This window comes from Aethalodelphis obliquidens, unplaced genomic scaffold, assembly GCF_003676395.1.
Source record: "Aethalodelphis obliquidens isolate GAN/ISIS:26980383/991018 unplaced genomic scaffold, ASM367639v1 scaffold4, whole genome shotgun sequence".
NCBI classification, from domain to species: domain Eukaryota; kingdom Metazoa; phylum Chordata; class Mammalia; order Artiodactyla; family Delphinidae; genus Aethalodelphis; species Aethalodelphis obliquidens.
In genome coordinates this window covers 56,225,296-56,241,960 of record NW_020837948.1, presented here as the reverse complement: position 1 = coordinate 56,241,960, position 16,665 = coordinate 56,225,296, and the positions used below count along the sequence as shown (strand labels likewise).

The following is a 16,665-nucleotide window of genomic DNA, read 5'->3' as shown; positions in this document are numbered from 1 at the left end:
TTCGTGTATTAGATTGAAAAAAAATTGAAACATAAGACAGATAAGTATTACTTACTAATAACTGCAGAAGATCAGTATAGGCAGCTTCCAACCTGCGCTGGCAATCTGGGATCATCATCCGGGACTCTTGCAGGATCTCTGCCTATAATGAGAATCTCTGTGAGACATGCAGAAATGGTAGAACTTATGCATTTAGCTCATACCTCTGAAAATATATAAAATGATTTAGAGGAATCAGAAAAAAATTACTGTTATGTTAAATTGTTCAATATTTTAATTTTAATTGTGTTTATTATAAGTTAGAAAGAATGACTATCATAATGTAAAATATACAAAGTACAAGTTTTACATCTAAACCTCTTTGGTAATCACCCTCTCATGCTAAGCAAAAATTAACTCAAAAAGCTTTTCATAGAGCATTTATTTAAAAAGGCTATTTAAAATAAACTATTTCTCCTGCTGTCAAAAAGCACCTTTATCCAAAATGGGATCAGCTGGTTATATAAATATCTCCTGCATCTTTTCAGTAATAAAGAAAAACAGTGTTCAGATATCACACGGAGATAATTACTGCATGAAAAAAGTTATTGAGTTATTGATCACATCGTGTGCACACTGCAGGAGGTTCTCACTGAAAGACAGAGGTAAAGAAAAATGAAAAGCAAAGACCAGCAGGCTCATATTTTTGATGCTTATCATGCATAAAAAGTTATTACTTATCCTTGTGCTTCATTTTAGGAGAGAGATTATTCTCCCCACGCAGTTTGATCCAAATTACCAACCTGGCACCCCTCTGAATGTGAACTTCTACTTCTGTCTATTCCTCCTGAAGACAGACACTACAGAATTAAAAACGGGAATCTTTATCTTGGAGGATATTTCTAGACTTAAAAATCCATCATTTGAAGAAGGACTGTAACATATCAAATCACAGAAAAAGAAAAAAAATCAAAGAGATGACTGGGAAACCCAATCAATAAGAGGGTAAATACATTAGTGTCAGATGTCAGACCTCAAATAAGTCTACTTCCTAAGGAAGTAGGAAGCTTTATTTCCTTAAACTAGTCTCAGAAAGAGACACAGTGATCATTAAAACATTTACTTCCAAAAAGTAATGTTTGGTCAAACACCTTTGGTTAAATGAGTGCAAAATCTAAACTTTAACCTAGAAGCTTTATTACCTAGCTCACATAAAAACAAAAGACATAATTTAATGGTAATCATACTACATTCTAATAGAAACTTTAATAAATCCCACTACCTCTTCCTTTTCCCAAAAGTTTTGTCATAGTTCACAATGTAAATAAAAATCACAATTATAATATACAAGGATGCTCTCTATCCACATCTCTTTTCTCAGGTGAAATCTATTGCTGAACTTGTAATTCTTTTACTAATAAGGCACATGTTGAAAATTTCAAACACAGGATCATGACTTTATTTTACAGCTATTCATCCTATGCCTAAATATTCAATCATTGCCACTAATTTATTTTTGTGTAACTGGTTAGTTTGAATACATGTGAAAAATCAGTGACAGGGACGTTTCATTGGGTAAGCGATTCATATTTCCTCCCCTATGGACTCCACTTGAAAATAGCTTATAGGAATTAAACAAGATGAAATGAATATAGAGAATTTGGTCAAACACATGATAAGCCAAAATGTACACTTGTAAAATTTGTTTGGCAAACTTTAGTGTTGTCACTGAAATGAACTTTAAACAATGATGTCCAAAATAATTTCTAGTCATTATTGTTCTATCCATTATTATAGAGCAAAACTCCTCAATTAGTCTATCAAAACAGGACTCTGACTTAAGTAGGGCTAAAGCTCTGTCTGTCCCATACACCAGCCTCATTTCATACAATAAGCTTACTATATATTTGCAGGATGCCAGGTATAGGGGATATAAAGACGAAAAAGAGGTCTCATCCTCCAATCCATACAGGAGAATAAACATGAAAATAAGCACTTAACACCGCTTCAAGAAGATCATGCCACAGGGAGCCAAAGGCATACAGTACAGTGGTAACTATGATTTGGAATCCATAAACCACACCTTAATCAAGGCCATAAATCATATACTTTACCTTCCTACAATGAATTACAACTGTCAGGAATAATTTAAAAAGACAGTATATAAGGTGTGATTATACAGTAAAGATACCCTTCAAAATACCTGAATAAACTAAAAAAGTATTATCATTCAAAGTGTTCCCCTTGGGAAGGAGTCATTCGAATGAATGGGGCCTCTGTTTAAAATATCTGGATAAACTGTCAGTTCATTCTAGTGCTTACTATGACAGGACTGAGGTTAAGTAAGAATCTTGGCACAGATATGCAGGTACAAGGAACTCAGGAGAACACAACAGGATGCAGTCCTACTGATATCTTACTGTTTTTAAAACAAGTTATGATTTTTGGGGGGCAAGTTATTCAGGTAAAACTGATGTTGGGGGAGGCGTAGCAAGGCTCATTATAGCAATGAATAAACTACTGACCTAAAATATGATCAATTTTTTTAATAATCAAAACATACATACATTGGAAAGGAAAAGCCTTATTGGCAGATCTTTATTTTTTCAGAAAGAAGTGTGAAATAATCTAGCCAATGTCAAGTCCTTTTGGTACTGATCAACTGGGATAAGGTTTCCAGCTTCTTTCGTGATCCAGATCATTCACCCAGGCCTGGCTATACCTATAATAATCTATAAACGCTCTAATATTAGATACTGGCTGCTTCTGGAACCCATGGTAACTGCATTAGTTTGTCAAACTGAGATTTAGAGTAGCTCAGAGATTACTGGAACAATGGTTAAGTCTTTCCTTTTACATGGTGGCAAAATGGTAATGTGATAATAAACAAGTTAAGAAATCCATTTGATGAAAGAAAGAAAGAAAACAGTAACTATGTGAGGTGATGGATATGTTAAGTAGCTTGAACATGGTGAATATTTATTTCACAATGTATATCTATATCAAACCATCAAGCTACATACCTTAAATATATACAATTTTAATTATACCTCAATAAAGCTGGGGAAAAAAGATATAAAGATACTTTGAGAAATACAGAATTATAAAGTCAGAAGAGACATAAGTGGTCATCTAGTCCAGCCTCCTCAGCCTACGAATGATAAAGTTGAGTCCCAAAGTGATTAGCTAGTTAACAGGTGAGTTACAGTCCATGATTCTGCTTTCAACTCTAGCATGTGAATTAGTGGTAGTGGCAGTCAGTATCCAAGACAGCTTCCAATGATCCTCAACGCCTTGTATTCCTACCCTTGTGCAGTCACCTCCCACACTGAATTTGGTCTGGCACTGTGTGACCAACAGAATGTGGCAGAAATGGCATTCTGGGACTGAAGACCTGAAGCTGGGTCTTAAGAAACCTTGTAGCTTCCACATGGGCCGCTTGGATTGATCACTTTTGGGGAACACTTCTCTTAGGACCAGTCACCATGCCGTGAAGAAAAAAAGAAAAAGAAAGAAAGAAATTCATTTGACTTGTGTTTTGTGGTTATTGATGAATGGTTAAGGATGTAAGAAGAATTCTATGAGTCAAAAATAATCTGGGCTCTAAGCCCCGACACATCAATAATTACTTAAATATGAATGGTCTAAATTTACCAGCTAAAAACCAGTCTACAAGAAACTCATTTCAAAATAATGAAATACAGGTTAAAAAAAAAAAGGATGGAAAAACAATACATCATGCAAACATTAAAAAAAGAGCAGTACTGGCTATATTAATATTGGATAAAATAGACTTAAGAGCAAAAAAATTATGAGGGGCACAGAGGGATATTAAAATGATCAATCCACCAGGGCTTCCCTGGTGGCACGGTGGTTGAGAGTCCGCCTGCCAACGCAGGGGAAACGGGTTTATGCCCCGGTCCAGGAGGATCCCACATGCCGCGGAGCGGCTGGGCCCGTGAGCCATGGCCGCTGAGGCTGCGCATCCGGAGCCTGTGCTCCGCAACGGGAGAGGCCGCAACAGTGAGAGGCCCGCGTACCGCAAAAAAAAAAAAAAAAAAAAGATCAATCCACCAAGAAAACACAGTGATCCTAAATGTGTACACACTAAACAAAAGAGCTTCAAAATACATAAAACAAGAAATGATAAAGCTAAAAGGAGAGACAAACAAATCCACAAATACAGTTGAGGATTTCAATACGCTACTCTTAGCAACTGACAGAGGTACTAGAGGAAAGAAATCAGCAAAGATATAAAAGAATTGAGTAACACCATCAACCAAAAGATCTAACTGACATTTATAGAACACTCTACCTATGAAAGATTAATACAAACACTTTTCAAGCACTCATGAAACATTCTCTGCAGTACACTATATCCTGGATCAAAACACAAAACAAACAAAAACCTCAACAAATTTAAAAGTATTGAAATAACACACAGAACATGTCTGACTATAATGGAATAAAATTAGAAATCAATAATAGAAAGATAGCAGGACTCAACACTTAGAAATTAAACATTCTTCTAAATAACTGATGGGTCAACAAGGAAGTCTCAAAGGGAACAGAGAAATACATAGATAAATGAAAATGAAAATACAACATGTCAACTTTTGTGAGATTCAGCTAAAGCAGTGCTGAGAGGGAAATTTAGAACACTAACTGCTTAGATTAGGAAAGAGGAAAGATCTCAAATTAAAAATCTAAGTTTTTCCTTCATGAACCTAAAAAAGAAGAGCAAAAGAAACCTAAAACAAGCAGAAGAAAGGAAAGAATAAATACACAATCAGAAATCAATGAAATAAAAAACAGGAAAAGAACAGAGGGAAAAAAAAGCAGTGAAATGAAGAGCTTTATTTTGGAAAAACAATTGATAAACCTCTAGTTAAGACTGACAAATACAGAGTAAGAAGGCACAAATCACCAGTATCAGTAACAAAATACAGAATGTCAACACAGACCCCACAACCAACAAAAGGAGAAAAAATACTGAAAGTGATTTTATAATATTGTTCATAATGCTCATAAATTCAACCACTTAGAAGAAATGGGCCAATTCCTTGAAAACTACAAACCACCAAAATGCAACTGATAAACTGAACAGTTCTATAATTATTAAAGAAATTGGATCTGTAATTAAAAAGTTCTTGAAAAAGAACTCTTCAAGCACAGATGCTTCCACTGGACAACCTTATCAAATATTTAAACACAACACCAATTTTACATAAATCTTTCAAGAAAAAAAAAGAGAGAACACTTCCCAACCTAACAAATACAGTATAAAAAAAAGTAAACTGCAGACCATTATCTCCCATAAACTTAGATGCAAAAGTCCTCAACAAAATATTAGCAAATCTAATTCAGCAATTAAGAGAATTATACAAATAAAGTCAAAATGGATTAAAGACCTAACTGTAACACCAGACACTATAAAACTCTTAGAGGAAAACACAGGCAGAACACTCTATGACATAAATCACAGCAACATCTTTTTTGACCCACCTCCTAGAGAAATGGAAATAAAAACAAAAATAAACAAATGGGACCTAATGAAACTTAAAAGCTTTTGCACAGCAAAGGAAACCATAAACAAGACAAAAAGACAACCCTCAGAATGGGAGAAAATATTTGCAAATGAAGCAACTGACAAAGGATTAATCTCCAAAATTTATAAGCAGCTCATGCAGCTCAATAACAAAAAAACAAACAACCCAATCCAAAAATGGGCAGAAGACCTAAATAGACATTTCTCCAAAGAAGACATACAGATGGCCAAGAAGCACATGAAAAGCTGCTCAACATCACTAATTATTAGAGAAATGCAAATCAAAACTACAGTGAGGTATCACCTCACACCAGTTAGAATGGGCATCATCAGAAAATCTACAAACAACAAATGCTGGAGAGGGTGTGGAGAAAAGGGAACCCTCCTGCACTGTTGGTGGGAATGTAAATTGATACAGCCACTATGGAGAACAGTATGGAGGTTCCTTAAAAAACTAAAAATAGAACTGCCATACGACCCAGCAATCCCACTACTGGGCATATACCCTGCGAAAACCATAATTCAAAAAGAGTCATGTACCAGGCTTCCCTGGTGGTGCAGTGGTTGGGAGTCCACCTGCTGATGCAGGGGGCGCAGGTTCGTACCCCGGTCTGGGAGGATTCAACATGCCGTGGAGCGGCTGGGCCCGTGAGCCATGGCCGCTGGGCCTGTGCGTCTGGAGCCTGTGCTCCGCAGAGGGAGAGGCCACAGCAGTGAGTGGCCCGTGTACCGCAAAAAAAAAAAAAAAGAGTCACGTACCACAATATTCATTGCAGCTCTATTTACAATAGCCAGGACATGGAAGCAACCTAAATGTCCATCTACAGATGAATGGATAAAAAAGATGTGGCACATATATACAATGGAATATTACTCAGCCATAAAAAGAAACAAAACTGAGTTATTTGTAGCGAGGTGGATGGACGTAGAGTCTGTCATACAGAGTGAAGTAAGTCAGAAAGAGAAAAACAAATACCGTATGCTAACACATATATATATGGAATCTAAAAAAAAAAATGGTTCTGAAGAACCTAAGGGCAGGACAGGAATAAAGATGCAGACGTAGAGAATGGACTTGAGAACACAGGGAGGTGGAAGGGTAAGCTGGGACAAAGTGAGAGAATGACATGGACATATATACACTACCAAATGTAAAATAGATAGCTAGTAGGAAGCAGCTGCATAGCACAGGGAGATCAGCTGGTGCTTTGTGACTACCTAGAGGGGTGGGATAGGGAGGATGGGAGGGAGACGAAAGGGGGAGGGGATATGGGGATATATGTATATATATGGCTGATTCACTTTGTTATAATGCAGAAACTAACACACCATTGCAAAGCAATTATACTCCAATAAAGATGTTAAAAAAAAAAAGAGAGAATTATATAACACAATCAAGGCTGGTTCAATATTTGAAAATTAATCCATGTAATTCACAGTATCAACAGGCCAAAGAAGAAAAATCATGTGATCTTACGAAATCACACAGAAGAAGCATTTGACAAAATCCAACACCTATTCATGACAAAAATACTCAGCAAAACTGTGAAAAGAGAAGAATTTCCTCAACTTGAAAAAGACCATCTACAAAACCCCTACAGCTAATATTTATGTAATGATAAAAAACTATCTCCCTAAGACTGGGAACAAGGTAAGGATGTCCACTCTGACCATTCCTATTCAACATAGCACTGTAAGTTCCAGCCAGTGCAACAAAGCAAGAAAAGAAATAAAAGACATACAGACTTAAAAGAAATAAAACTGTTCTTATTTGCAAATGACTTGCAAATGACATGACTGTCTATGTAGAAAATCAGAAGGAATCTACCAAAAACTCCCAGAACTCATATGTGAGGTCAGCAAGGTCACAGGTTGTAAGATCCACACACAAAAATTGACTGCACTTTTATACCTAACAACAAATACAGCATTGGAAACTGAAACTAAAAACAATACCATTTACAATAGCTTCAAAGAAAATGAAATACTTAGGTTTAAATCTAACAAAACATGTACAGGATCTGTATGCTGAAAATTACAAAATACTTATGAAAGTCAGACCTAAATAAACTGGAGAGACTTACCATGTTCACTGATTGGAATACTCAACGTGGTAAAGATATCAAATCTCCCCAAGTTGATCTATATACGTTTAATGCAATTTCTATCAAAATCTTAGCAAAGTGTTTTACAGATACAGAAAAGCTTATTTTAAAATTTTTATGGAAAAGCCAAGAAACTACAATAGGTAAAACAATTTTGAAAGAAAAGAAAAGCAACTGAGAGGGCTCAGTCTTCCCTGTGTTAAGGTTCACTATACAGCTACAGTAATCAAGATAGTGTGGTACTGGTAAAGGGTTAGACACATTAATGGACCAGAACGGAACCCCAAAATAGACCCACACAAATAAGTCCAACAGGTTTCTGACAAAGGCATGAAAGCATTTCAATGGAGGAAGGATAACCTTTTCAACAAATGCTGCTGGAACAACCGGGCACTCATAGGCAAAAAGATGAACCTTTAATTAAACCTCATACCTTACAATAAAAATTAACTCAAAATCAATCAAAGCCTTGAATGTAAGACATAAAACCATACAACTTTTAGAAAAAAAAGAGAAAATCTTCAGGACCTAGGTCTAGGCAAGGAGGCCTTAGACTTGAGGTCAAAAGTATGATTCACAAAAGGAAGCATTAGCTGTAAATAAGGTGTTCTCAAAGTTAAAAACTGTTGCTCAGTAACAGATTGTGTTAAGAGGGTAAAAAGACAAATTAGAGATTAAAAGAAAATATTTGCAAACCACATATCCAACAAAGGGCGTTTATCTAGAAAATATTAAAAATTCTCAAAATTCAAAAAGTAAAAAAATAAAGTATCTATTTAGAAACTGGGCAGAAGACATGAACAGACATTTCACTGAAGAGGATATACAGACGGGCAATAAGCAAATGAGACGTTCAACATTATTAGCTATTAGGGAAATCCAAATTAAAAGCACAATCAGCTATCATTACACACTTATCATGTAGGTGATGGTTAAATGCTAAAATTAAATACAGTGATAACACCAAATGCTGGTGAGGATGTGGAGAAGTCAAACCATTCAAACATCATTGGTAGGAACATAAAATGGTACAGCCACTCGAAAAGAGTTTGGTAGTTTCTTTTAAAACAAAAAATGTACTAATATGACCCAGCAATTGCTTGGGCATTTATCCCAGAAAATGAAAACTTATGTTCATGTAAAAATTGAATATGAACGTTCATAACAGCTTTTTTTGTATCAACCAAAACCTGGAAACAATCCAAGTGTCCTTTGATGGTTAAAATGTGGTACATTCATCCCATGGAACACTACTCAGCAATAGTAAGGAACAAATTATTGATACACTCAATGACCTTGATGGACCTCGAGAAATTATTAAGTGGAAAAAGTCAATTTCAAAAGGTTACATACTGTGTGATTCCATTCCATGCTATATAACATTCTTTAAAGAGTGTTAATTATTTAGGATTTAAGGGGTGGAGAGGACAGGGACTATAAAGAGACAGCAAAAGGCAGTCTTGTGATGGAATGGTTCTCCATCATGATCGTGCAGTAGTTACACATGCTACACATGCAATGGAATTGCATAGAATTATACACACACACAATGAGTACATGTATAACTAGTGAAATGTAAATAAGCTCTGTGGTGTACCAATGTCAGTTTCATGGTTTGGATACTGTAATATAATTATGCAAGATGCTACATTGTAAAAGGAATGGTAAAGGGTATATGAGACTTCCCTGAAAATATTTTGCAACTCCCTGTGAGTCTGTAACAAAAAACAAAAAAAGCAAGTGTATAAATAGAACACCATTTATAAACCTGATTATATGTACCAAGAGACAATAAAATTTTAGTTATTGATAAAAAAACTCTGGTGTTTCTTGCAGCCTTGTAAGAGACCCTTGGTCAAATTCCTCTTTGTAGACTGAAACCTCCTATTATTTTCCATATATTTAATGAAAAAATTGCCCCTTCAGTTTTAGGAAAAAGAAATATCAAATTGTGAACGTTAACTCATGTTTCAAGTAAATCACAAAAAATGTGGTGCAAAATTTCACAATACTGCAATTATATGTAATAAATGTAAGGTTTTTGTGAGAAACCTTGGTTGAAAATTGAACCAGTTTGTCCTTTAATATTACTTCTGGAAGGTAAGAGATGCATCATGCCTTATGTAAAATAACTGAGATATGTTTGATTGTCATTATTACCAATCATTTCTGCTCCAGAATAGGCTTTAAAAAAAAAACAAAAAAAGACGAGAATAACTTCACCAGTTGAGGGCAAAATCCTCTGTAACCATCCCTAATCGGGGGATGAGGATATTGGAGGAAAAGAGGAATATCATAAGCAGAAGGCTAAAACCAATATCGAGTCAACATTTGAATGCTGTGTTATAGAATAACTCTTTGACTGGTATTTTGGCTTATTAGGGTCCTGAAACTCCTGCCTAGTTATTTATTTTAAAACAACCAAAATTAAGCCCAGTGCAAGAGAGAACAATTTTGGCAATCAATTTCAGGTAAGAAGTTTGACAGGGACCAAGAGACAGCATTGTATGTGTACGTTATAAAATATTAGGGCTCGTTCAGAAGATCTAGGAAAGCCAGAGCAAAATGGAACCAAGTGAGAGAAAAGTCAAGGTAGTGTACAGTGACTGGGGATGGCATTTAGCTCAGAAGAGGAGGAAATACAGGGAGAAGAGTAGAGAACCCACAAAATCTGGCACTTGGCTTCCATATTTTTTACGAGGGGCATCAGCAAATGTCATGAAACAATTCCTGACCTTACAGTAGTAGGCAATTAGGAAAAGAGCAGTGCTTCTGGCAATGCAACTCCCCTTGCACATAAGAAAAAACATGTAAGTCTGGCCACTGCAAAGCTAAGCCAGGAAAAGGAATTGAGAAAAGCATGTAGGCTGGGCTAAAGACAAGGTTTCATGAGACCCTGAAACAAAACTGCGACTGAAAACTGTATACACTGCAGGTTGAGAATATCAGAAAACAAAACAATTTATTGCTCTGTAATTAGACATGGGTTGGTATTCTTGAATTTAAGTACTAGGCTGACTATGAATCTAGAAAATCATGTTATAAACCATGACCACTGTGACAAAAGAATTTTAACATGGTTGAGTTTAGAAAGGGTTTTTGAACAAATTTTTTCCCCTTTTACATCTGCATATGTAGTCAATGATATAACCAGTAAGTGGCTAATATCTTTATTTTTTTATTTTTTAACATCTTTATTGGAGTATAATTGCTTTACAATGGTGTATTAATTTCTGCTGTACAACAAAGTGAATCATCTATACATATATCCCCATATCCCCTCCCTCTTGCATCTCCCTCCCTCCCACCCTCCCTATCCCACCTCTCTAGGTGGTCACAAAGCACTGAGCTGATGTCCCTGTGGTTGCTTCCACTAGCTATCTATTTTACATTTGGTAGTGTATATATGTCCACGCCACTCTCTCACTTCTCCCCTGCTTACCCTCCCCCCCACCCCCATGTCCTCAAGTCCATTCTCTACGTCTGCGTCTTTATTCCTGTCCTGCCCCTAGGTTCTTCAGAACTATTTTTTTTTTTTAGATTCCATATATATGTGAGTGGCTAATATCTTTAAGTAACAATTAGAACATAGGATTCAATAAAGAGTTAATCCTTACCTATCAAGTAGTAATTTTACTGAAAGATAATCAATATATAAATACAAATGAAATAAAACAGATTCTGTGATAATCTGTGACATTATTTGTAGAATTTTATTTAGAAAGGAAACACATTCCCCATTCCAAGTAACTTACAACTCATATTCTAGCTATAGGACTATTTTAAAATACATTATTGGTGATGAAAAGAAAAAGGCAAAGAAAAAACTAAACAAGGTCACTAACTACACAAGTGGGAAAATAAACCAGATGGGGTCTAAGAAGGACCTATGTGAAATAAGTGATACACTACGTTGTAATGTTTCTCACTAAATGTGGGAAAAAAATAGAGTACCTTAAAGTGAGAGAGATACAAAAATGATATGAATATTTATGGAAGTATATATTTAAAAAGCATTTAACATAAAGTTAAGAATCAAAAAGTTACATTCCATATGTAAATCCTTATGAAGGGCAGTTAGTTTACAAAAGTCAACATTTTGGGGGACATACTGTATCTGCACACCTATTTACAAATCCTCTCTCAATTTAAGAATATCTGACACACGAATGTCCTTTGTTAGATCATACATAGAGGAAGGGAGGCTCTCCTGGAAGCTGAAGAAAATAAGTTCTCTTCTTGTATAACCTGAAGAAGGAGACATTTCAAGTGCCACTGCATTCCTTGTGCACAACAGAAAGCAACTACCTACAGAAAAATCCACTTTAGGGCTTCCCTGGTGGCGTAGTGGTTGAGAGTCCGCCTGCTGATGCAGGGGATGTGGGTTCGTGCCCTGGTCTGGGAGGATCCCACATGCCGCGGAGCGGCTGGGCCCGTGAGCCATGGCCGCTGAGTCTGCGCATCCGGAGCCTGTGCTCCACAACGGGAGAGGCCACAACAGTGAGAGGCCCGCGTACCGCAAAAAAAAAAGAAAAGAAAAAAAAAAGAAAAATCCACTTTAAGTGATTAATTTTACTTAATTAAAGTCTGGGTTAAGTGTGCATTACCATCTGTAACATAATTTATATGATGAAAACCACTGTGAGTTCATAAAGCTGATTTAAAAAATAAGTCTTGAGATATAATCTGTATAAGTTATTTTATATTCTCCTTTTACTTAGTGTTATCTGGATTTTATTCCAAATGCACTGGACACTGGATTTTAAGTAAAGGGATAAGTAATCTGATATACTTTTTAAAGAGATCAACCTGGCTACTGTGGTATGAAAGGAATGGAGAGTTATCAAGAGACAAAGAGGATATCAACCAGGAGGCTTTTGCAGTAGTACAGGCATGAAGTGATAGTGGACTGGACTAGGATAGTGGCAGTAGAGAAAGAAATGTAAAGAAAAAGAAAGAGGACTTGGTGATCAAGAGAAGACCCGTAAGTTTTGGTTTGGGTATCTGAATAAGTAGACGTACCATTTATTGAGAGGGGGGAAACAAGAGAAAGACTAGCTTCTTGTTTCAGGGAGGTGAGCTGGGTTGAGGGAAGACCAAGATTCTTGTATTGAACACACAAGGGATATGTCAAATTGGTGATCAGTTGAATATACTGATACATATTGGAGTGGTTGGGCCCAGAGATAGAAATTTGGGAGATATTGGCACCAGAATGAATGTCAAGTTAGCAGGAATTTTGGGTTTTTCTGTTTTGTTGTTGCTTTTAATGCCACGTCTAAGAGTGCCTGCAACAGTATTTGGCAAGTAGCCAGGGGTTCAATTAATATGTTCTGTGCAAACAAATGAATGGGCATAAAGATGGTACTTAAAGTTAAAGGATGGTATGAGATTACCTAGAGAGGAATTGTAGCTAGAACTCTTAAGGTTAAAAAAATTTTTTAAAGATAGAGAGATAAAGAGACACATAGAGAGAGATGGGAGAGAGACAGCAAGCTGGGAGAGGGAGAGTTTCAGCAAAGCAGAGTGAGAAAAAATGGCAGTGAAACCTGGTGACCATTCTATCAAAGATGCCAACATAAAAGAGCATTCCAAGGAGAGGTTATGTAAGAAAGAAGTGATAACAGTGTCACTGATGGTTGTAACAAGGGCTGAGGCACATAATCCACTCTAACAGGAAGGAAGGTGGGTAGTATAGGTACAGGTGCAGGTAGATTGACAGATTTTGTGGTGGGAATATAAGTTCCCTTGACAGCCTCTATTTTCTCAAGCTATTACAAAAGAAGTGTCAACCAGGAGTGAATATAAATTAGATGTTATGATGAGAATAAATAAAGTGTTATGAAACCACAGAGGAGGGGCACCTAACTCAGTGTTAGGGTGGAGTGTAGAGGAGGTTTAAAGAATAAGTAGGAATTAATAAGGAGAGGGTAGGTAGGACCAGTAGGAAGAACATCCCAGACATATGCAATATCCCAGAGGTAAAGGAGAAAGGGCTTGTTCAGGAAACTAAAAGGCAGGACCTAAGAGGTCCAGATAGGGACTGGCAAAAGATGAGGCTGGAATGATAAGGAGGTACCAAAATTAAGAAGAGCCGTGTATACAATGCTAAGGAGACTGAAACTTGCCATGAGGATAATCAGAAGTAGCCATTGAAATGCATAATGTGTATGTGTGTGTGTGTGTGTGTGTGTATAATTTTGGTGGTCTTCATATCAGTTTGGGAAACATATCTGTAAATATAAGTACATTTAATTATAAGACTAGGCCATTTTATATTTAATACTTAAAACTGGAGAGGCAGTACTGCTTAATGGCTAAGAGCACAAATTCCAGAGCCAGAATGCCTGTGTTCAAATCCCAGGTATGCCACTTAGGAGTTGTGTGACCATGGGCAAGTTATTTAACCTGTGTTTCGGTTTCCTTAATTTTATTTATTTATTTTTTTGCGGTACGCGGGTCTCTCACTGTTGTGGCCTCTCCCGTTGCGGAGCACAGGCTCCGGACGTGCAGGCTCAGTGGCCATGGCTCACGGCCCCAGCTGCTCCGCGGCATGTGGGATCCTCCTGGACCGGGGCACAAACCCATGTCCCCTGTTTCGGCAGGCAGACTCTCAACCACTGCGCCACCAGGGAAGCCCCCAGTTTCCTTATTTTTAGATGGTAACTTTCCTTATTTTTAAATGGAGATTTTAATAGGACCTTTAGTAGGACCTTCTCAGAGGGCTGTTAATCCATTGTTAATATGGTATTATGTAAATGTTAGCTGTTATTATTTAAGATATAATTTTACCTGCTTTTTAATAGCATAATTTTCACCATCTTCAGCTTTCATTTTTTCAATCTTTTCTTCTTGTTGTTTTGCTTCTTTCTCATACATCATTTTTTCTTTGACCAATCTATAAATAAACCAAAAACTGTTTCAGAGAATTAACTTTCTCTCTAGCAACAGACCATAAAAAACAAAGAAACTCTGTAAATATAAAGTATACTTTAAAAAGCATATGTACTAGATGGGGAGGAGAAGGGAAGGGAAGAAAACTACATTAGCCACAGATGTATGAACCTCATGACCTTAAGTTTTATACCTGCCTAAAGCAAGCCAATCTATCAAAGCATGGAATTCTTAAATTTTTAATTAAAAACATTCCATTATAGTAACTGTATTTACAATGTAAAAATAACATTCAAAATTATTATATACTAACATTTCTTTATTGTTTGCTTTATTTATTTACTTAAAATTGCATTAATAATATATGTTTCAGGTGTACAATATAGTGATTTGATATTTTTATACATTATGAAATTATCATCACAATAACCATACGTTATCTGTAACCACACAAAGTTGTATCTCTTAATCTTCTTCACCTATTTTGTCTGTGTCCCCACCCCATCTTCCCTCTGGCTACCACCAGTTTGTTCTCTGTATCTACAAGTCTGTTTCTGTTTTGTTTTGTTTTTTAGACTCCGTATGTAAGTGCAATCATTCAGTATTTTCTCAGTTTGACTTATTTCACTTAGCATTAACACCTTCCAGGTCCATCCATGTTGCTGAGGAGGAGTAACCAAAAAAAAAAAAAAAAAAATGCTAAGACCAATGTCAAAGAGGTTACTGCCTATATTTTCTTCTAGGAGTTTTATGATTTCAGGTCTTGCATTTAAGTCTTTAACACATTTTGAGTTTATTTTTGAATATGGTGTAACAAAGTGGTCCAGTTTCATTCTTTTGCATGTAGCTGTCCAGTTTTCCCAATATCATTTATTGAGGAGACTGTCTTTTCCTCATTGTATATTCTTGTCTCCTTTATCATAGATTAATTGACCATCTGAGTGTGGGTTTATTTCTGGACTCTCTATTCTGTTCCATTCATCTGTGTGCCTGTTTTTAGGGCCAGTACCATATTGTTGGCTATTCGGGGCCTTTCGTGGCTCTAATGTCTTTTTTTAACTGATATATGTTATCCAAACTTTTATACATGTACCTGAAACAACATAATGGTAAAAGCTCAGCTTACTGAGAAAAAAGTCAGTATATTGCATGCCAAATCCAAAACAAAGAAAGACTAGGTTATTTTCAACAACCAAAGTGTTTAAAAAGTATTTACTATGCACTTAATTTTGTGTCTGACCTTCCTGTGCGAGGGACTGGGATATATAATTTATTTTATTTTATTTTATTTTTTGCGGTACGCGGGCCTCTCACTGTTGTGGCCTCTCCCGTTGCGGAGCACAGGCTCCAGATGCACAGGCTCAGCGGCCATGGCTCACGGGCCCAGCCGCTCCGTGGCATGTGGGATCTTCCCGGACCGGGGCACGAACCCGTATCCCTTGCATCGGCAGACTCTCAACCACTGCGCCACCAGGGAAGCCCGAGGGCATTTTTTTTGTGGGGGGAGATATATAATTTAGACATGGTTCTCTCACAGACAAATAGTGGAAACAAACAAGTATTTAATTACTAAAGCAAGAAAGGGTATTGACAGAGATCAGGAAGATTTTCAACAATAAGGAACAGAGCAATACGAAGTTCTACTAATTATTCCTCAGATAACCAAAATTCAATTAACCATAATAGTGCAATCTCCCCTAATTCTCATTAATCAAAGTTTTAATGTAAAAGAAAAGTGCAGTCCAAGAAAACACTAATATTCCTATGTACATATTTCCTAAGGAACAGAAGAAAAAAACTTTCACAGTCCCATAGCTATTAAAAGCAGCTTTTTCCATCTGGCTTGCTGACTTACTTCTAGACCTATGTTACTGGGATGGAATTAAAAATCATATTAGAGCATGGCTTTTGTCTAATCATTTGCAATAAAGATTTTTAAGTGTATTTCAAACGACAATTTAATTTTCATAGTCTAATAGGACTTAACATAAGTTCACAAATCTAAAAAATCTTTTGTCATACTACTTGGGAGGCTTTTAAGTCAGCTTTAGTTTGGATTTAAATCACCACATAAACTGCATACTAAATATTAAAATACTAAAATGTTCCAGTTTGGAGTTTTGAGTTGTGCAAGCAAGG

General features: G+C 36.4%; 1 protein-coding gene across 2 annotated transcripts in view; it reads right to left on the bottom strand.

Annotated features, from left to right (window-relative positions):
* Nucleotides 1-16,665, bottom strand: part of TBCA (tubulin folding cofactor A) — a 102,218-nt gene that overhangs the window by 2,383 nt on the left and 83,170 nt on the right. Inside the window, exons 2-3 of one of the 2 annotated variants that reach the window (XM_027100774.1) lie at nt 14,425-14,530; nt 56-142 (exon numbers count right to left, since the gene is read on the bottom strand). In XM_027100774.1, coding sequence (XP_026956575.1) covers nt 56-142; nt 14,425-14,530 — 193 coding nt within the window. The remainder of the gene's footprint in view (nt 1-55; nt 143-14,424; nt 14,531-16,665) is intronic. The other variant, XM_027100773.1, reaches the window with a different exon arrangement.